The 21,306-nt window shown below is 39.6% G+C and overlaps 1 protein-coding gene across 10 annotated transcripts in view; it reads left to right on the plus strand.

Moving 5' to 3' along the window:
• The window catches only part of LOC137993481 (protein NLRC5-like), a 94,201-nt gene extending 76,078 nt beyond the window's left edge, over positions 1–18,123 (plus strand). For 8 of the 10 annotated variants that reach the window (XM_068839370.1, XM_068839366.1, XM_068839364.1 and 5 more), the window contains 6 exons: positions 2,407–2,490; positions 3,843–4,475; positions 8,640–8,723; positions 10,437–11,072; positions 12,744–12,824; positions 13,730–17,706. In XM_068839370.1, the coding sequence (XP_068695471.1) occupies positions 2,407–2,490; positions 3,843–4,475; positions 8,640–8,723; positions 10,437–11,072; positions 12,744–12,824; positions 13,730–17,703 (5,492 nt within the window). In that variant the 3' untranslated portion in view covers positions 17,704–17,706. Of the gene's footprint in view, positions 1–2,406; positions 2,491–3,842; positions 4,476–8,639; positions 8,724–10,436; positions 11,073–12,743; positions 12,825–13,729 lie in introns of all 10 variants that reach the window. The other 2 variants (XM_068839362.1, XM_068839363.1) reach the window with 2 other exon arrangements.
• The last annotated feature ends 3,183 nt before the right edge of the window (positions 18,124–21,306 follow it).

Consider the following 21,306-nt stretch of genomic DNA (forward strand, 5'->3'; position numbering starts at 1 on the left):
TGCTGGTGGCCTACACTTGAGGCATACAGTTGCTATCTTTCCAGGGCCCACACAAATTTTGGAATATTTACTATGTCTTTTTGCTGTTATTCACTGGATTTCTTTGATAAACAATAATTACAGTGTGTGCTCTCAATGTGAAGTGATTTTTCCTCTGCTCTCAAAGTAGTGATTATTATTGGCTGTGTTGAAAAGTGGGACGGGGATGCGAAGACAGGGGATGTGGGGACTCGGGGACGTCGGGACCCAGGGACAAGGCGATGCATTTTTGAAGTATAAAATTTCAGAAATAGGAGAACATCCCAAGGAAAAAAAAAGGTTGAATTGCTTTTGTTATTTTGCAAAAACAATCATCTGTATGCTTCTCAAGTAGAAGCTAAATAGACCCCGAAATTCATAAATTGGATTCTCGAAAAGTAATTCTCGCTATCCATCACAGAGCTCGACTGTGAAACAAAGCAGAAGACCTAATGGCCCATTGCTGACACAGCAGCTGAAATTTCACTTTGCAGCATTTATTGTTGTTGTAGTTGTTGTTGATGTTGCAGAGAAACTTGAGCCTTATGACGTCTTCTCTGTAATTGATGTTTTATTATCATGCCAATGTCCTTTGTTGGCGGCATTGTGACAGTGGGAGTTCCTGGCGCTTGTTCAAGTTGTTACCTTCCATGAAAAATTCGGGTTGTCACTGTTGATATTGTCGAAAATGTTGGTCATCACAGGGCAGTACAGAGGGTACTGCCATAAATGGGCTTTATAGGTATGTGCTGCTGTGAAGGGTATGGTTTTAAAGCAGTTTACTCTTGGATAGGGTACATAAATCAGAGCATTTGGATCTAGAATAGCGTATAATTCTTCACAGAACTAACCAGTTGGTTGAAGATTTTATCTAGACTAAGGGAACCCAAGAAAAGACTGAACAAACTGAACAAGGATAAATAAATCCTTTTTGAGAGAGAAACAATTGTGGTACAGGTTTTGTTTCGGCTGGACTGTGTTAGTGACCTTAGTTTCTCAAAAACAGCTACTCTAGGATAGGGAGGATTTGGGGAGTTTATCCTAGTACAGGGTAGCAAAATTCTGCTGAACCAGCTTTGCTATAGGCTAAGGGTTCCAGGGTCCCAGCGGCACATCCCCCACCCAGAAATTTGTAAAGTACCACCCCCGAGCCAGAAGGTAAGGGTGCTTTTGATTGGGAAGTCCAGATTTAGATCTTAAAATCTGGATCCTCGGATTTCCAATCGAACACAAAAACTGAAAACGGATTTTGTGACAGATTTTGTTAATTGAAATCCTTACCCAACATGGATTTCCGATTAGTGAATCTGCGACAAAATCCGTTTTCAGATTTTTTGTTCAGTTGGAAATCCGAAGATCCAGATTTTAAGATCTACATTGTAAATCTTAAAAATCAAACGCACCCCAAGTAACTCTTGACTCCAGTGTGTTAAAGTGCCCCTGTGATAAAAAACCACGTCCTTTTTTCCTTCAGATTTTGGAAGTGTGTTTGCTTAACACCTGACTGGCAAAATTTTGAGCTTTGATTTTTATCCAAAGGCCGTTTACTTTGAGTGTAAGTTTTGGATTTCACGGTCCGCCATTACTCACGTTCAAAACTGACTGATTGGACCTCAGACGGTTGGATCCAGGGAAAAGTGACGTCAGAGGCTCACTAGCTTAAAATTTCAGCGTGTGATCGCAGCTTATTATATATGCAAAGCGTGAGTTTAAAAGTCTGAAAGCCCAAAACCCTCGTGCTGCATATTAATTCTGCGGCGTACAAAACATATTGCATTCTTAAACTAGTGAGCCTTTGACGTCATTTTCTCCTCGATCCAGCTCTCTCAAGAACACAATTTTAGTAATGGCGGACCATTAAATAGGAAAATTACAGTTAAAATAAAGAGGTGTCTTTTTTAAATCAAGGCTTAAAACGTGGGTCACTTAGTGTTTTGTTAACATAGTTTTGAAATCCAAAGAAAAATATGAATTGATTTTTTGGTCACAGAGGCACTTTAAGGCTAGACTGAGCTCATAAATTGGCCTGTCCCCGAGTCCCCCCGTCCCCTGTCCTCACGTCACGTCCCTGGCCCACTTTTCGACACAGCCATTATTATTGTCAAAGTCTTTAACATTTCTGCTGTTTTGATCATTCACTGACTCACGTTACTCTTTGTTGTGTGATGTCTGTAATTTTTTAGGATTTGCTTAATTTGTTTTATACATCTTTAATAGCCTAGAGTAATATTTAGTTAAATAATCAATTTTCGTTTCAATTTTAGCAGGGTAGTTTTTGCAGTCAATGTCTTAAGGGCTGCTCGTTTGTATTTGTTAGAGCCAATGAAATTATTGCTGTAGCTTGTTTTATTAACCTAACAACAGACCATGTTGATCATTTTATGGTAGATCGTGTGCAGCCAGAAGCAAGCTGTGCTGATGTTGTTTCAGCCGCAGCTACAGGAACCAGCACACACACTCATCATGAACAAGGTAACTACTTCATACAGATCACTGAAAGATGTCTTGAAGTTACTTTAGTGGAAAGTGGGTGCAAAATTAAACAAGATTCTAATTTCTTAAAAGTCGTGTAGCTGGATGTCTCGATGATACTATAAAATAGCTTTTAGAGGTCTTGAGCTGATCCGAATTGCTTCTTTTAGGAAGTTATTTTGAATTATTTTGAATGGTGAAAAAAATGGTAATTGCAGCAGGAATTCTTAATCTGCTTTTTCTCAAAAAGGAAAATGCCCATGACCAAAAACTATACTGACAGTGCATTTGTAGACATCGTACACTACAGCTGTACAAAATTTGAGAGAAATTGGTTTTTGAGTTGTGACCGTGAAAATTAGAAAATAATGTTATTGCACTCTAGAAGTACTATCTTTAGCAGTCATGTGGTTGACTTTCTGTGATGAAAGTCGATGTAATATATATAACATGAGCTGTAGACCTGTATCACATTTACACACTCTTGCTGAAGGTCACTTTCAAGGGTGACCTTGACTGATGTTTAGACAAATTACCTGTATCTGAGTGGATTAGTCATCTTCAAAGTCAAGTGATTTGTGTAGTGCCAGTAGATGGTATTAATACTCTAGTCATTGATGCAGTGATTGGTTATCAAAGTCATGATGTTATTGGTTGATTGCTAGTTGAGCCTTGATGTCATTGGCCATGAAGACTGTAAAATAGTGATTGGTGCATTTTGATCCATCTTAGTCTAATGTCTTTATGTGTATTGTCAACAAAATAGATAGGTCAGTCAGATATTTTTATTGTTGCAGCTGCTGTTGTTGATAACTCGTATGTAGGGCAGCAGGAAGTTGTTGGAATTGGTTTACTGGTTGTTTTAAGTTAGTAAACCAAAGCTCTTTTCTGTACTGTCCATTGGTAGTAAAATTTAGGCTCTCTGTTGATGTCACCATTAAAAAATTTAATTTTGTTGTTACATGTTTGTGTTGAGTCACTCTTGCATTCAAACCTGTTGAGCACATGTGAAGATGTGATTGGACTAAACACAATAGACACACGTTTGAGCTGCAGAAGCCCATCACAGTTATGCAAATTACTTGAGCAGTAAGTAACAAACGTAAAGCCTGAAAAATGTCGGCCTAAACAGGATTTGAATCCGTAACTTGTGGGTGGGAAACTACTCTACTTCTGAGCTGTCTTGGGATCACTGGTGACTTGATCATATTAAATTTTCAAATGAAAGTAGCAATGGTTATTCATAGAAAATCTTGAAAACTGAAGCAAACTCACCTGAAATGAGGTCTTTATGATGATGGCCTTTAGTAACCAAAATGATGCCTTGGAGATCTTTTCTGACACTTTTTCAGGTGCTGTTGATGGAAAAACCAAGTACACGCTGCTATGTTGCCTTCTGGTCAAGCTGGGGTCACAAGTGTTGAGGGATGTGTTTGACAGAACAATTCATCCTCAAGACCTTTGCAGTGTCTTGAAAAATGAGCCAGCGCACTCTAAGCTTCAGTCTCTTCGAAAAGAAGGAATCCTCAATCCTGTGCAGTGGAGTCAATGGTATTCAGCAAACTCCTCTTCAGTATCATCCACAGGCTTTGACCCTTCTCTATTGATTGTGCTTCTGAGAACAATCTGTAACCTGAGTCCTCCATCCTCTGGCTGGGATGTACTTCCTCATTCGCTTGATGCCAGCTGTGAGTCTGACATTGTACGGTTGAAGTATTGTGTGAATGCACTATCAGCCCATGCTGGAGAGGCCTCTGTTAGTGATGCAACATTCTGTAAGTATAGAGAGCAGATTCAGAACACACTGATACGATTGGGTGGAGCTGAATATGAAGATGCCATTCGTGAAATAGAGAAACAAGAAATGGATCCATGGGATGAGGAACATTTCAAAGAACTTCTGAAGCAGTGGAAAGATGGTGACGACAGAATTAAGGACAAACTGAATGAGTGGGAGTGTATAATGAAGACATCTGGAGAGGCAGGTGGGTTTTTGGGAGCAAAAACTTAGGGTGCTGTTACAACAACTGGTATTTTTAAAGACTGGTTCTTCGGTTGGAAAAAAAAAGTGAAAGGAGTTTTTTCTTAGCTGCTATTTACTGTGAATCACCAACTGTGTGTACTTTATTGGTAATGGCTGCCTGAAATGTCTAGCAGCAACCAGCTTCTAGAAGGAAAAATGCTCTTATGGCTGGGAAACGCTACAAATCTAGCAAAATGCAAAGAACTCCCATGTACAAGGGGAAGAGAGTGAGCAGCGATCAGAGCACTGATAAAATCAGTAGACAGAGGGAGGGAAGGGTGGGGAACACCAATAAAGAAATCCCAATATGCCACTGAAACAACTCAAATGGCTATGAGCAACAATACAATGTATTTTGATTTGTGCTCACTGGTTTCAAAAGGTCACAAGTTCCTGTTGCATGTGTCTATTTATGATTACTTCTGACCGCAAAGGATGGACAATAATATTACTCCTTGTTAAGTCTAATTTGACTGCTTTACAATAAAAACTGTGGAAATAATCAGTTTAACTCTAAACTGAAAATTTTAAAGAGACTGAAGCACCCGATCACTGTGTTATAATTTCTCTCTTTAATTTGAAATTTTTACAAGAAGACAGTGACGGAACCAGGTACTTAGGGACACTTTTAATGTCAATTACCATTATTTTCATGATCACTTTGATTTTACACCTAGGAGATGTGGTAATTGATAAGACAATACACTTATCCTTATTCAACTTCTTGACAATCCTTTAATTTTCTTACTATTGAAATAGAATCTAATTTACAAACCGGTGAATGATCAGATTTTTCCAAATGTCCATGTCTGCCAATGACTCTATTGTTTCTATTTGCAAAAGAATTTCAACAACCTTGGAAGCAAATTAAAGTGAATAACAATTAACTCAATAGTTTATTTGACCAGGGTAACAGTCCAAAAATACACGCATGACCAAGGTCAAGCCCCATTGGCTGATGATCAGCGACTGCGAGACCTCCGGTCACGAAAAGATCAGTTACATATGGACAACGCCGATCCAGCTGCGATCCGTTAGGTACACAGAGACATTTGAGCATGTTCACGGCAACTTCGGAACATCTTCTACGACAACGAAGCTTCTCGAATCAACATGAACGCGGTTAATCTTCAAATCGAGAAGATTTTTGCCAACGTGCTCTGAAAAAACCTTCAAACCAGTACCGTCTGACGTTTATAGGCCAGACAAGCTACTCACACAGTCTTCGCACTCTTCAAGCAGCACTTCGCAGCATCGCCACTTCAAAGTACACCCGCTGCTCTCATTTGACAACCTCCGCCGCAATTTATTGCCAACCCACAACAACTTTCAGTACAAAATCCGGTAAACCACGATCCACCAACTGTAGACGAGGTTTACGACGCCTGTAAAACAGCAAAAAACCGTAAAGCCAGTAGTGATATCCCGAGCGAGTTCCTGAAACACGCCCGAGACTGCCCACAGTTTCTACCAGCTAATTCTACCAGCTAATTCTCGAGGTCTGGCACCCTCGACAGCTACCTGAAGAATGGTCATTTTCGAACCTGACGTGCTTGTGGAAACGGAAATACCCGCGTTCATGCACGACCATGTGGTGTGGACTGAGCGTTGGATCGACAATTTGCAAGCTTACGATATCTATCATACTACACGGGCTTGAACGCTGGCTTCGAGTGCAAATACACTACCATCAAAACGGTTTTTTGCAGGGCAAATCAACAAATAACGGAAATTTTCTACTCGAAAAAAAAAACAAGTCTCAACAAGTCTCTGGAGCAAACCGGGAGCCACTATTTACTTCATTTGTTGACTACAGTGCGGCTTATGAAAAATTATGTTGTTAAACAATGTTTCTCAGCGTACGAACGCGTTTTCCACCTGGCCAGGACCTACCATGGCTGGATATTCTCCAGCATCTGTACAGTCGAACTTACTGCAGATTCCCGAAGGCTGGACCAACAGCAACATTCCCCTCAACTAGTGGTACGAAGCAGGGAGGGCCCAAGGGGCCAGTATTATTTTCACTCCTGTTCAACGTATGCATGCGAGATTTTATGGAACTTGCACGGGCTCTCAACATTGATTTTTTCACATACCGTTACCGAAGTAACTCGCACGCCATTCCAGCCGCTGACCGAGACCCGAGAAACACTTTCAAAGGTGAGCACAGCCTGTCCTGGTGCGGTTATGCAGGTGACCTGGTATTGCTGACCAAGTCACAAAACTCACTCGATACAGCGACATCCGAGCTATCAAGGACGTTTGGGCAATACTCGCTGCTGGTCAATCCAACCAAAACCGAGACCATGATATCAAATTTTCAATTTCTGCAAGACTCCAACCCAAATCAACCGCTTCTTCTTCCTCAACGGTGCCGTCTTCATTTGTATCCTACCCAAGTTCCATAATCCAGCTTGATAACAAAACAGTCCAAAACACCGAACAGTTCCGTTACCTCAGCACAAATGCAGTTCGATAACACCGGTGATGCAGAAATCAACATGCGTATTGAACAAGCTAAGGCCAAATTTGCATCCAGAAAAAGATTCTTCTGCAATTAAAAAAATCAGGCTTGCTACAAGAATCTTAGCCTTTAACGCCGAAGTGAGGTCCTGTCTCGCCTACGGCTGCCAATGCTGGACAATTACAGCACGAAACTTTGACAAAATCTACGCTGTGTACCAATTTCTCCGTTCAATGATCCGAAACGGTTGGGCCTGCGCTAAAAGCGCAAGTGATAATGACGAGAATTTCGGGTTCAAATGGTCAACCAAGAAACTCCACGCCGTTTGTAACACCATTCCAGTATCAGACTTCGTAAAATGAGTGCAAGGAAATATCTCGGTCACCTAATTCGCTGCCCGGACAATCAAGCCCAAAAACAGTTACTATTCACGCTAGATAAGCGTGGTTGCTACCAGAAAGTTATACTAATTCACCAGGTTTCTAGGACTCAAAACATGGAGAAGGACCGACTATAAATTTTGCAGATGCCGTGAACCCGCGATATTGAGTGATTCCCGCCCCGATGGATCTGGAAAGATTCGATGGGCTAAAACAATGAATGAATGAATGAATGTGGAAATACAATTTCGCTTGAAATGGAAAAAACTGCCGGTAACTTTCAGAGTTTTCTGTCTGAAGAAATCACTTTTCCCTTGTCTTGATCAGTACACAATGACTTTATCAAGCAAGAGAAGACTGCACAATTAAGAAGTCTATAAAATACCTTGTGTGTTATCAAAAAGTAGATTTTTATCCCACCCAACTTTATTGATAATTGTTAGCTTATCCATATTCTTTTGGCGTATTGAATTTGTATTCCTGGGAAACAGCTTCCAGTTTAAATGCTCTATCTTGTAGCATTTGTTGAAGGTTTATGCTGGCGGCCTACACTTGAGGCATACAGTTGCTATCTTTCCAGGGCCCACACAAATTTTGGAATATTTACTATGTCTATTTAACAATTAGACCCGTAGCCCGCAATACGGGTCAATAGCCCATGAGGGGTAGCCGAATGGGCTATTGACCCGTGGCCCTTGAGGGCGAAGGGTCTAATTGTTTTAGTATCACCCAACTAGTCGGACAGAAGAGGCAATAATAAAGTTATCAAATGCAAGTTGAATAAATATTTATCTGGGAATAAAACGAAAGAAAACGTCACGCTTTTCGCTACTCGAGGACTATTACTAATAGTCCTCTAGTAGCGTAGCCAATCAAAATGCAGGATTTGCATTAGTCCAGTAGTTGGGTGATACTAATTGCCGTTATTCACGTTATTCGTTATTCACAGCCATTATTATTGTCAAAGTCTTTAACATTTCTGCTGTTTTCATTATTCACTGACTCACGTTACTCTTTGTTGTGTGATGTCTGTAATTTTTTTAGGATTTGCTTAATTTGTTTAATACATCTTTAATATCCTAGAGTAATATTTAGTTAAATAATCAATTTTCGTTTCAATTTTAGCAGGGTAGTTTTTGCAGTCAATGTCTTAAGGGCTTCTGTTTTGAACATATTTCCTAAATGTAAATAGACTTCGTTTGTATTTGATAGGGCCAATGAAATTATTGCTGTAGCTTGTTTCATTAACATAACAAAAAAAATGTTGATCATTTTATGATAGATCGTGTGCAGCCAGAAGCAAGCTGTGCTGATGTTGTTTCAGCAGCAGCTACAGGAAGCAGTACACACACTCATCATGAACAAGGTAACTACTTCATACAGATCACTGAAATATGTCTTGAAGTTACTTAAGTGGAAAGTGGTTTTTGCATGATACAACTAATCAAGAGAGGATGTTCACAATAGTCAGTCTCAAGTTGACTACAAGAAGCTGAAAAATCAGTTTTGGTCAAATTTTATCCAGATGTAGCCTGTAATTATTATATCTCTAAATGCAATGTATGGTTTTTAATGTCATGAGCATTTTCATTTTCAAGAAAATGCCAATTTAAAAATTCCACCCAAAATTCGCCGTGTTTTGCTGTGAAATTAACAAAATTACTTTGCCATTAAATCTTGCCATGTAAGCTTATTTGTAACAGCTCAAAACCCCCTAAAAGCTGTTTTATGTTTTAAACCTCGACCTCCTGTTGTATGGCTTTTGGATATTTGAAGCACGTTTTGCACCCAGAATAATTTCAACTTTAACTCATTGACCCCCAGGGGTGAGACTTAACAGATTTTACTCTGTCTAATGCCAGACAATTTTACTCGTCATCAGGGTGTGTCCTGGGATGCCTGTGGAGTGAATGGGTTAACCAGTAGAAAACTCCATTAAGACGCCCGTTTTTACCTGACGGAAGCTACAGCTGTACCCCTGAAACTGCATCACTTTTAACGTGCGATAAAGCTCCAATTCAAACAATATTTTGCACCTGTCCTGTAACTCTTTGAGCGATAAGCTTTCAAAAGATGGTATGACAGTTACAGTATATATGGCAATTTTGAGTGCAATTCTTAAATTATTTGCATTCTCTTTAAAGCAAAAATGCTCGTAATAAAAACAAAAAACTTTACTGTTCTGGGTGACATTGACTAATATTTGGACAGTCTGAGCAGAAGTCATCTTCAGAGTCAAGTGATTTGTGTAGAATCAGTAGATGATATAAAATTCTCTAGTCATTGATATAGCTATTGATTACCAATTAAGTCATGGGTGTTATTGATCGACTGTCAGTTAACCCTTGGTGTCATTGGCTGTTAAGAGTGTAAAACAGTGATTGGTGCATTTTGATGCATCTCAGTCGAATGTCTGTATAGTGTATTGTTAGAAAAATAGGTCAGCCGGTTATTTTTATTAAAATAAATCAGTTAGTATGTTGTTTGCCTGTTGCTGTTGTTATTGATGGATCATTTTTATGGACTGCAGGAAGGTGTAGGCATTGGTTTATTGGTCTCCAATCTAAGTTTGTAAACCACAGCTCTTTCCTGTGTCGTCCACTAGTAGTAAAATTTACATGTAGTACTGAGGACTCTCTGTTGATGTCACCATTTGTTGTTAAATATTTGTATTCAGTCACCCTTGCTTTGAAACCTGTTGAGCATAAGAAAATGATTGGACTAAATACGGAAAACACACATTTAAGCTGCCGAAGCACATCACAGTTATGAAAATTACCTGAGCCGTAACAAAAGTAAACCCTGAAACAGTTGAGCTTGAACAGGATTTGAATCCATAACTTGTGAGTGGCAAACTACGCTATTACTGAGGTGTCTTGCAGTCTGGGATCGGAGCACAGGATGTCAGTGGTGATGCGATCCCATAAGAGGTTAAAGTTTCAAATGAAAGTAACAAATTAATGTTATTTGTAGACAATCCTGAAGACTTGAGCAAACTCGCCTTATATGAGGTTTTTATGATGATGGCCCTTAATAACCAGAACGATGCCTTAAAGATCTTTTCTGACACTTTTTTCAGATGCTCTTGATGGAAAAACCAAGTACACACTGCTGTGTTGCCTTCTGGTCAGGCTAGGTTCACAAGTGTTGAGGGATGTGTTTGACAGAATAATGCCTCCAGAAAATCTTAGCAGTGACTTGAAACGTGAGCCAGTCCACTCTAAGCTCCAATCTCTTCGAAAAGAGGGAATCCTCAGTTCAGGGCAGTGGAGTAAATTGTATTCAGTTAAACCCTCTTCAGTATCATCCACAGGCTTTGACCCTTCTCTATTGATTGTGCTTCTGAGGACGATCTGTAACCTGAATTCTCCATCCTCTGGCTGGGATTTACCTCCTCATTCACTTGACACCAGCTTTCAGTCTGACATTGTGCGGTTGAAGTATTGTGTGAATGCACTATCAGCCCATGCTGAAGAGGCCTCTGTTAGCGATTCAACGTTCTGTAAGTATAGAGAGCAGATTCAGAACACACTGGTACGATTGGGTGGAGCTGAATATGAAGATGCCATTCGTGAAATAGAGAAACAAGAAATGGATCCATGGGATGAGGAACATTTCAAAGAACTTCTGAAGCAGTGGAAAGATGGTGACGACAGAATTAAGGACAAACTGAATGAGTGGGAGTCTATTATAATGGAGACTTCTGGAGACGCCGGTGGGTGTTAAGGGTGCTTTTACAACAACTGGTATTTTGAAGGACTGATGTCTGCCCTTGAAGGAAAAAAATGTCAAAGTGAAGGGAATAATGTTAGCTTCTAGAAGGAAAAAGGCTCTTATGACTGATAAAATCAGTGGGGAGGGGAGAGGGAGAGAGAGAGAGAGAGAGAGATCCCGAAGATGCCATAAAAACTACTAAAATGTCCGTGAACGACAGTACATACAACGTATTTAGATTCGTCATGCTCACTGGTTTCAAAAGCGCATTAGATCCTGGCGCATATGTCTATTTATAATCGTTGCTGGCTACAGAGGGTGGAGAATTACATCTACTCCTTGTTATTAAGACCAATTTGACTGCTTTTTAATAAAAACAGTTTAAATACACCTTTTGCTGTTCATTACGAGAAAATACGCATGTATATGCGTGAAATGACAACCAGTAGCGCGAAGATACATTCATGAGCGCAAAAACACGAACATTTGCACGTAACTCGGATTCAATAACGATTTTTGAATGTTTGTTAACATTCGATACCATTTTTAGGCATTCTTATGCGTCATTCGGCATAGAAAAGAGAAAAATATTCTTTCATTTGCGCTAACATTCAAGTCCTTTACATCATCTTGAAAAGCAATGGACAATAGACAAACATGAAGTGTATAAACCATTCATTAACATTTTCATCACACTGTTTGAAATTCATTAGCATTCCTGGACGGCGTTAGAGTGGAGAAGACAAATATCTCAATTGAACAATAAAACTTTGCCAATTATTTTCTTATGAATTTCAGCTTACCCTTCAATAAATAACCTTTCTATTGTAAACACTTTGGCAGATACGTATAAGTGTTAGAGGGTTCACTGGCCCACCGAAACCCTACGATTCCCGCCCCAAACAGAGAGCTGAAAATGCTTCCGTCCTATTTGTACTGTAGTCCGTTTCTAAACATCGTGGAGCAAACAATAAGTTGTCTGAAAGCAGCAATAAAGGCCGACATCTCGAGTCCGGGAATTCGAAGACGTATGGATGACAGAGATGAGGCCAGAGCCCGACGAATTCCACTTTGGGAGTTTCGAACACAACAACTGCTTGAAGCTCTGCACAGAAATATGTATTGACAAGGTGATTTTACTCCTGGGAGATGTGATAAGCGATAAGACAATACACTTATTCTTATTCAACTTCTAGATTTTTTTTTCTCACTATTGAAATAACATCTGATTTACAAACCGGTGAATGATCGGATTTTGCCAAAATTAATGATCAAGTCTGTGAGAAGTATTTAATATTTTTGCCAATAATGACTCTTTTCTGTTCCCAAAAAAATTTCAGCAACCTGGAAGCAACGGTTGAAAAACAAACTCAACAGTGACTTGACTTGACTAGTATACCATTTGATTAGCTATAAATTTCCTGGGTGACAAATTACGGTAAGACGCCATTTTGGCACTGTACGAAGAGTTGTCATGGCAACATTGTAATTTCGCATGTGAAATTATAAATTAAGGTTGAAATTTCGCGTCAAAATTAAGGAGTAATTTGTCACCCACTGTTTCAATAATTGTTGTCGTCAAAGTCTTAAATATTTCTGCTATTTTAATACAGATCCGCTGACTTGCTTTGCTCTCTGATGTGCGATGTCTGTGTTGATTATTTTTCAATAGATCCCGTGCATCCAGAAGCAAGCTGTGCTGATGTTCTCTCAGCAGCTGCAGGAACTAGTACACGCAGTCAGTATGATCAAGGTAATAAATTCAAATCACTGAAAGGAAATGTCAGGCTACAACACAAGGCATGCAAACTCTTTCCGTCTTCCCTTATGCAACTTTTTAACTCCCTCTCTATCTCTGCATGGCATCCTTCAGAAAGAAACTTAAAAATTATATTGCAGGTAAGTATTAATTCTACCACAGATATAAAAACTTGATACTTCGTATCTTTGTTAAATTAATATCAATCTGAAGTTTCATGTCTGTGAAGCAAAGCTTAAAAGCCTTAGTGGATTTTATTAGGTTTCCTCGCCATTGAATTTTTTCTGGCATCTATTACAGTCTGTAAATCTAATATACAATGACAAAAATGAAATAAAGTAAGTAAGGTCTGGAAGTTGCTTAAGTGGATAGTGGAATTGTTTTGTAGTTAAAACTAAGCATTAATTTTCATTCAGGGGATGTGTGTTATTCCCCATTAATATTACAAATTACATTTAACGATAGGGAGAATATCATTTGATAAAGACTGCTTGAGATAATTGTGTGTTTTTCAGAGTGATTACTTGACCTCTTGTTACAACGTTTTTTTGAAGACATTATATCTTGCGTTAAACAGTAAGCAAGTATTTCACCATTTGATACATGTTAGTTTAGGAACCCAGATGCATAACAGGCGCAAACATCAGTCTCAAGCTTATGACATTAACTTTGCAATAAGAAAAAGTAATTTGCATTACTATCAAACTACATTTTCGGGGGAGAATCTTGATTTTGCGACAAAAGGTGACCATTTCTTAAGTGACGTTTGTTTTTGAAACATTGCTAAAATCGGGACCTTCCGTGGTGTCAAAATTAAGAACACAATAAGGTTGCGGTCAGAGCGAAAAAAAAATCAATTCAAGCAACACCTTTTTTAACATTATTTTTGTCTTTTGCAGATTTACCATATTCTGCCAATATCATAGAAAGGATCCGTCAGCTTTACAGTACTCGTGAAAAATTTGTTCTGCCTGTTCCATGGTGCGAGGACTTCAGCTTTCATCTAGATGATATTTTTACCAAGTTAAAGATTGTGGGCAAAGAAAAGACAAGGGGAACATGGACTGATGAAATCACCAACATGACAGCTATCTTTAAAGGACATGAAGATTGTGCAGAGCCACGGACTGTTTTAATTGAAGGAGACCCGGGCATGGGAAAGACGACCTATTGTCAAAAACTGGCATATGATTGGGCAATGAAACGCAAAGACTGGGACGAGTCTTTCCCTGAGATTGACGTTCTGTTGCTTTTGAGGTGTCGTGATATGGAAACGAATATTTGGGAGGCCATTGATGACCAAATTCTTCCTGTTGATATTGAGGAAGACGCGAAGAAATGGTTCTTCAAGTTCATTCGAGAAAATCAGTCCAAAGTTCTGTTAGTGCTTGATGGACTTGATGAAGTGGATTCCAGTAATTTTGACTTGTACAATGACCTTCTGGAAAGTAGAGTCCTACCCAATTGCCGCATTGTTATCACATCACGACACGAAGCTGGAAGGACAGTGAGGCGGTACTGTGACACCCTGTGGGAGATTATTGGATTTACTTTTGCAGATGCGCAGATATACATCCGTAAGTACTTTAAAGGCATGGAACACTTGGCAGAAGAGCTAGTTAAACAACTTTTGAGTGACCGGTCAGAGTTAAGACAGTTGACACGGAATCCTCTAAACACAGCTTTACTTTGCATCATTTGGGAAGATTTTAAGGGTGTACTTCCACCGGAAAAGACACAGCTGTACATAGAAATAGTTCGATGTGTTTTATTAAGATATGAAAAGAAAATTGGATCATCGAATGGCAGTAATGTGGACCTTCTGGAAGTTTACAAGGATGACCTGGTGCAGTTGGGATGCATGGCGTTGCAGTCTTTACGTAAAGGAGAGTTATATTTCGACGAGAAAAAATTGAAAGGCAGTTCCAGTAATTTGATCAAGTTTGGGTTTCTGTCAATCCAGACCGGTGGCAGCAAAAGGAAACGTTCCTTGCGCTTTGGCTTTCTGCACAAGAGCTTTCAAGAGTTCTTTGCTGGCTTTTATCTTGCTTATGAGATCCTTGATGGAGACAGAGATTGTAACTCAGTAGTGACCGATGTAACGAACAGGAATGAACTGAAACAAGTGTTTTTATTCATGAGTGGTATTTTGTCTGCAACATCGGAAGAGATGACAGTGTCGTTGGTAAAAAGCATAGCAGAGCATGCAAGTTCGTCCACTGATTTACATTTAGCACTTTCTTGTATATTGGAATGCAAATGTCATGGAGAGAACCTTCAGTCTAAGTTACTTCAGATTTTGGGACAGAACTTTCTTGTTAAAGATCTAGATATATATATTGGAGCGACTCTTCTGAATCTTTTCTGTGAATTTCTCAAGGTCAACACATGCGTGACTACTTTGAAATTGCACTTCATCAAAATTGGTGTCGCTGTCACTGAACTCCTTTCTGAGGCTCTCAAAGTCAACACATGCTTGACTACTTTGGATATGAGTTGGAACAAAGTTGGTGACGCTGGCGCTGAGCCCCTTTCTGAGGCTCTCAAAGTCAACACATGCTTGACTACTTTGGATTTGAGCAACAACGAAGTTGGTGACGCTGGCGCTGAATCCCTTTCTGAGGCTCTCAAAGTCAACACATCCTTGACTACTTTAAATTTGAAGTTCAACGAAGTTGGTGCCGCTGGCGCTGAATCCCTTTCTGAGGCTCTCAAAGTCAACACATGCTTGACTACTTTGGATTTGAGCAACAACAAAGTTGGTGACGCTGGCGCTGAATCCCTTTCTGAGGCTCTCAAAGTCAACACATGCTTGACTACTTTAAATTTCAAGTTCAACAAAGTTGGTGCCGCTGGCGCTGAATCCCTTTCTGAGGCTCTCAAAGTCAACACATGCTTGACTACTTTGGATTTGAGCAACAACGAAGTTGGTGACGCTTGCGCTGAATCCCTTTCTGAGGCTCTCAAAGTCAACACATGCTTGACTACTTTAAATTTGAAGTTCAACGAAGTTGGTGGCGCTGGCGCTGAATCCCTTTCTGAGGCTCTCAAAGTCAACACATGCTTGACTACTTTGGATTTGAGCAACAACGAAGTTGGTGCCGCTGGCGCTATATCCCTTTCTGAGGCTCTCAAAGTCAACACATGCTTGACTACTTTGGATTTGAGCAACGACAAAGTTGGTGACGCTGGCGCTGAATCCCTTTCTGAGGCTCTCAAAGTCAACACATGCTTGACTACTTTGGATTTGAGCAGCAACGAAGTTAGTGACGCTGGCGCTGAATCCCTTTCTGAGGCTCTCAAAGTCAACACATTCTTGACTACTTTAAATTTGAAGTTCAACAAAGTTGGTGCCGCTGGCGCTGAAGCCCTTTCTGAGGCTCTCAAAGTCAACACATGCTTGACTACTTTGGATTTGAGCAACAACAAAGTTCGTGCCGCTGGCGCTAAATCCCTCTCTGAGGCTCTCAAAGTCAACACATGCTTGACTACTTTAAATTTGAAGTTCAACAAAGTTGGTGACGCTGGCGCTGAATCCCTTTCTGAGGCTCTCAAAGTCAACACATGCTTGACTACTTTAAAACTGAAGTTCAACGAAGTTGGTGCCGCTGGCGCTGAATCCCTTTCTCAGGCTCTCAAAGTCAACAGATGCTTGACTACTTTAAATTTGAAGTTCAACAAAGTTGGTGCCGCTGGCGCTGAATCCCTTTCTGAGGCTCTCAAAGTCAACACGTGCTTGACTACTTTGGATTTGAGCAACAACGAAGTTGGTGACGCTGGCGCTGAATCCCTTTCTGAGGCTCTCAAAGTCAACACATGCTTGATTACTTTAAATTTGAAGTTCAACAAAGTTGCTGCCGCTGGCGCTGAATCCCTTTCTGAGGCTCTCAAAGTCAACACATGCTTGACTACTTTGGATTTGATCAAGAACGAAATTGGTGACGCTGGCGCTGAATCCCTTTCTGAGGCTCTCAAAGTCAACACATGCTTGACTACTTTGGATTTGAGCTGCAACGAAGTTGGTGCCGCTGGCGCTGAATCCCTTTCTGAGGCTCTCAAAGTCAACACATGCTTGACTACTTTAAATTTGAGCTGCAACGAAGTTGGTGCCGCTGGCGCTGAATCCCTTTCTGAGGCTCTCAAAGTCAACACATGCTTGATTACTTTGGATTTGAGCAACAACGAAGTTGGTGACGCTGGCGCTGAATCCCTTTCTGAGGCTCTCAAAGTCAACACATGCTTGACTACTTTGGATTTGAGCAACAACAAAGTTGGTGACGCTGGCGCTGAATCCCTTTCTAAGGCTCTCAAAGTCAACACATGCTTGACTACTTTAAATCTGAAGTTCAACAAAGTTGGTGCCGTTGGCCCTGAATCCCTTTCTGAGGCTCTCAAAGTCAACACATGCTTGACTACTTTGGATTTGAGCAACAACGAAGTTGGTGCCGCTGGCGCTGAATCCCTTTCTGAGGCTCTCAAAGTCAACACATGCTTGATTTCTTTAAATTTGAAGTTCAACAAAGTTGGTGTCGCTGGCGCTGAATCCCTTTCTGAGGCTCTCAAAGTCAACAAATTCTTGACTACTTTGGATTTGAGCAACAATGAAGTTGGTGACGCTGGCGCTGAATCCCTTTCTGAGGCTCTCAAAGTCAACACATGCTTGACTACTTTGGATTTGAGCAAGAACGAAGTTTGTGACGCTGGCGCTGAATCCCTTTCTGAGGCTCTCAAGGTCAACACGTGCTTGACTACTTTGGATTTGAGTTGGAACGAAGTTGGTGACGCTGGCGCGGAATCCCTTTCTGAGGCTCTCAAAGTCAACACATGCTTGATTACTTTTTATTTTATCCCTCAGATAGTACGCGCGCTGTAATTGGCTAAATTAGCGGGCCGTATTCTACAGTACGGCCCGCTGTACAGCCAGCTAAATTTAAAATTTCGACAAAACATCCTCTTGCGAGTTTTTCATGTGATTTCTGTTGCATAAACTTGTACTGAAAACTGTTTGAATCTTGCAAGCAACTATTTCAAACTTAACAGCCAAGAAGATTTAGTTTTTGGGATTTTGGCACGGCATTCTTTGTGGCAGTTGAACTTTCCGCTTCACTTTGACTAGTTTCCTTGCCCGCGCGCCGGTTAACCTTAGAGATATAATAAATATCTCACTAACCTCGTTTTCTCGGTCCGTACTGTAAGTTACGGATCCTCGTTTTTTCCCGTTGATTTATAAGCGCTTGGGCCATAAATCAACGGGAAAAAACTCGGTCCGTAACTTACAGTACGGACCTCGAACTCGGTTAGTAAGAGGTATGTATTTGAGCGACAACGAAGTTGGTGTCGCTGGCGCTAAAATCCTTGTGAGGCTCTTAAAGTCAAGAATTTGTTTGAGTTGGAACTATATTCGTTCCGCTGGCTTTGAATCTATTTGTGAGGCTCACAAAGTCAGCACAAGGCTCTGATGGCGTATCAAGCGCAGCAAAGGTATTAGGGGTGTCCGGCTTATCAAGCGTATCAGGTGTATCCAGCGTTTCATGCGTAACCCTGATACGCAGAACAACCAATAAGTTACAACTGGGGTCGGCAGTTCCAACCACACCGGTAAAATATGAACTAACGAGGTTGCTAAAACACTAGAATTGTAGCTTTGATAAAAAAAACCTGAATTACTTTGCATCTGAAAATATCGTGACATCAAGAAATTTATCTATTCAGTGTTGTAAATGTGTTTATATTGTTGGTATCTGTTCTTGTGGGTCGTCATAGAACTTCTCTGGAGCCTTTTTAATGTTCCTTTTAAAGGCACTGATTCTACTTATTTTAATTCAACTCGTCAATCAAGTAATTAGTACCGGTTATTCCTCAAACACTCTAACACTGACGGAAGTGGAATTCTGGTGTTCAACTCTTGAATTCCTGTGTATCTCGCAAAAAAATAATTTATTTCCTTCTCTCCAGGCTTTCAAAAAGCGAATTAAGTCCTCGATACTCAATAGTTAGTACCGATGAGGTGTCACACGATAGCATTCTCTTTAATAAAAACTTATCTTTGATGTAAGAGCAGTAATTCAACCAGTATTTGATTGCCCTTAAACTGTAGGAAGTCATTATTTTCATTTAAGTGAAATGAATTATCTTTTCACTGTTGAACGATGTACATAGTCTTGGCTTATCCACCCTATTAACCTCATAGCTATTTGGATTGCCTAAACTCTTTGCCAAATTTTATTATTCAACTTTCTTCTCTCAGTTTCCTTTTGTTATATTGTAATTGTGTGGCTTTGGTTAGAATTTGCAGAAATTAGGCTAAAGGACTTAAAGCAAAGCGATTTGATTTGGAAAAGTAAATTAAATCGGTAACAACATCACAATTATACTTACATGTGATTTTACTGTGTGTACAACTTTTACATTCAAGTTCAAGTTTTATTTATTTACAGCAAACAGTTTAGGTTATTAATGGGCTGGCTTGCAAATAGCGAAAAGCTAACCGTGGCAAGCCAGACTGTACAAAGAATTATTTAGACATTTTTTTTTAAAGAAAGAAATTATTATTACACAAAAGAGCAGCATGTAAACAATACTCTTCGTGCTTTCAAATGTTTAGAAAGTAGAAGAATTTAGGAGAAAAGGAGAAGAAAGCATTCTAGGTGAAAGAACAATATGTAAAGAGGAAAACTACAGACTAAACTTAACTTCAGTGATAAATGTAATTTTTCATCTTGTTAATTAAGGTATCTATGTCGGCATAGGACTTTTTAGTTTCTAGAATTTCAATTATTTTTGTTCTAATAGTTTTTTAAAAACAATTTATGAATACGTTTTTGAGACTAGTTGGTATCCCATTCCAGATTTTAACACCAACACGTGAAAAGGCCTTACTTTGAACGTTAAGTGCCGATTGTTTGGTAAAAAAATGCTCACATGTCGATGAGCGTGTGCTGTAAGAATGAACACTAGTAATTTTAGAAAAGAAATTCGAAATTTTAATCGGTGCAAAATTGGTGTTGGTGTCATACATCAAATTAACAATTTTCTCATAATTAGGGATTTGAGCAGTAGAAGTTCTCCTTTCAAGAAAAGAGGTATTGCATGCTCCCTTGTTTGAGCAAAATGATTAACACGGAGTGCACGTTTTTGAAGGACAAGAAGTTAAACCATGCGTCATATAAGGTACAATGAGGCACTTGTAAATATTAAGAATGTGATTGGGAACAATATGTCTTAACTTCGCAATTAAACCGACAGTTTTGCTTATTTTGGTTGTGAGGGTATGAATATGGTCTTCCCAAGTTAGATTTTCATCAATCAATAACCTAAGAAATTGAATGCAGTTCTTATGTTCAAGAATAACATTCTTATTTTCTTCATTCTCAAAAATAATAATCTGGGGAAGGTAATTAAGCTGTTTTTGGTGTGGGCAAAAAATAACAGTTTGTTTTCTTTATATTAAGTGTAAGTTTATTTGAGCTTAGGGGCGACCATTTAACTCTTGAGGGGAGGGGGGGGGGGTTATTTTTTTTTCCCGCCTAAATGCTCTGAAGGATATTTTTTTCGTCTCCTCATTTCTCTGCAGGATTTTTTTTTTCCTCAAAAAAGTGTCGTGTTTACATTTACAGAATGTATTTACATTTACATTGTGGTTATTGCAGTAATAGTTCTAATATGGAGCTGCAAAGCCTTAAAGCTACATGTCTTCGGAACGTCATTCTTTAGAATCATTTAATATTACCAAATAACAATATTCTCATGTTATAAAGTGATGCTCCACAGGTAGATTTGAAAATGTTTAGCTTCTTAATTATAAAAAATAGTTTAAAATAGCAAAAACCAGTTCAGAAATGCTCATAGCATGGTAATTACTGCTACAATCATTAGTTACAATTTAAAAGTGGACTGAAATCTCCAAAATAAATGTGAAAGCAGAATTAAAGTTAGTTGATCATGGTCTAATTTGTTATATGTGTTATATTATATACGACTTTGCAAAAACCTTATATTTCAATAGAAAGTAAAATGAACAAATTATTTTTCTTTGTCTAATGAAACTTGATTCTTCAGATAGAATAATTTACCTCCATTACTGCTTGTGATGAGCTTACGAGTTTGGATACAGTGCGAGCCAGCAAGCCAGAAATCCCTGATCCCAATAACAGCAAGCTACCTAAGGAACTGTAGGCTAACTGCAGTGCTAACTAGGCTAGCCAATGTGTAATTTAGCTAACCGTAATAGCTTGCATGACTCCTACGACTTGGAGCCATGTGAACCAAGCAAGCAAGAAATCCCTTATCTCATTATAAGGGCAAACCGCAAGCTACTTATGCACTAGTCAGTGGAAAGCCCCGCACCCCCATACCCGGGGAATACCGGGGCATTAGACCAGGCCTGCCTTCTAAATGAAGCAAATTTTCCGCTATGCGGGGCAGTTTTGTACGTCAAAACCAAACTTTTCTCCCCTGCACCCGGGACAATACAGTA

This window comes from Montipora foliosa, chromosome 2 (genome assembly GCF_036669935.1).
Source record: "Montipora foliosa isolate CH-2021 chromosome 2, ASM3666993v2, whole genome shotgun sequence".
In the NCBI taxonomy this organism is placed as follows: domain Eukaryota; kingdom Metazoa; phylum Cnidaria; class Anthozoa; order Scleractinia; family Acroporidae; genus Montipora; species Montipora foliosa.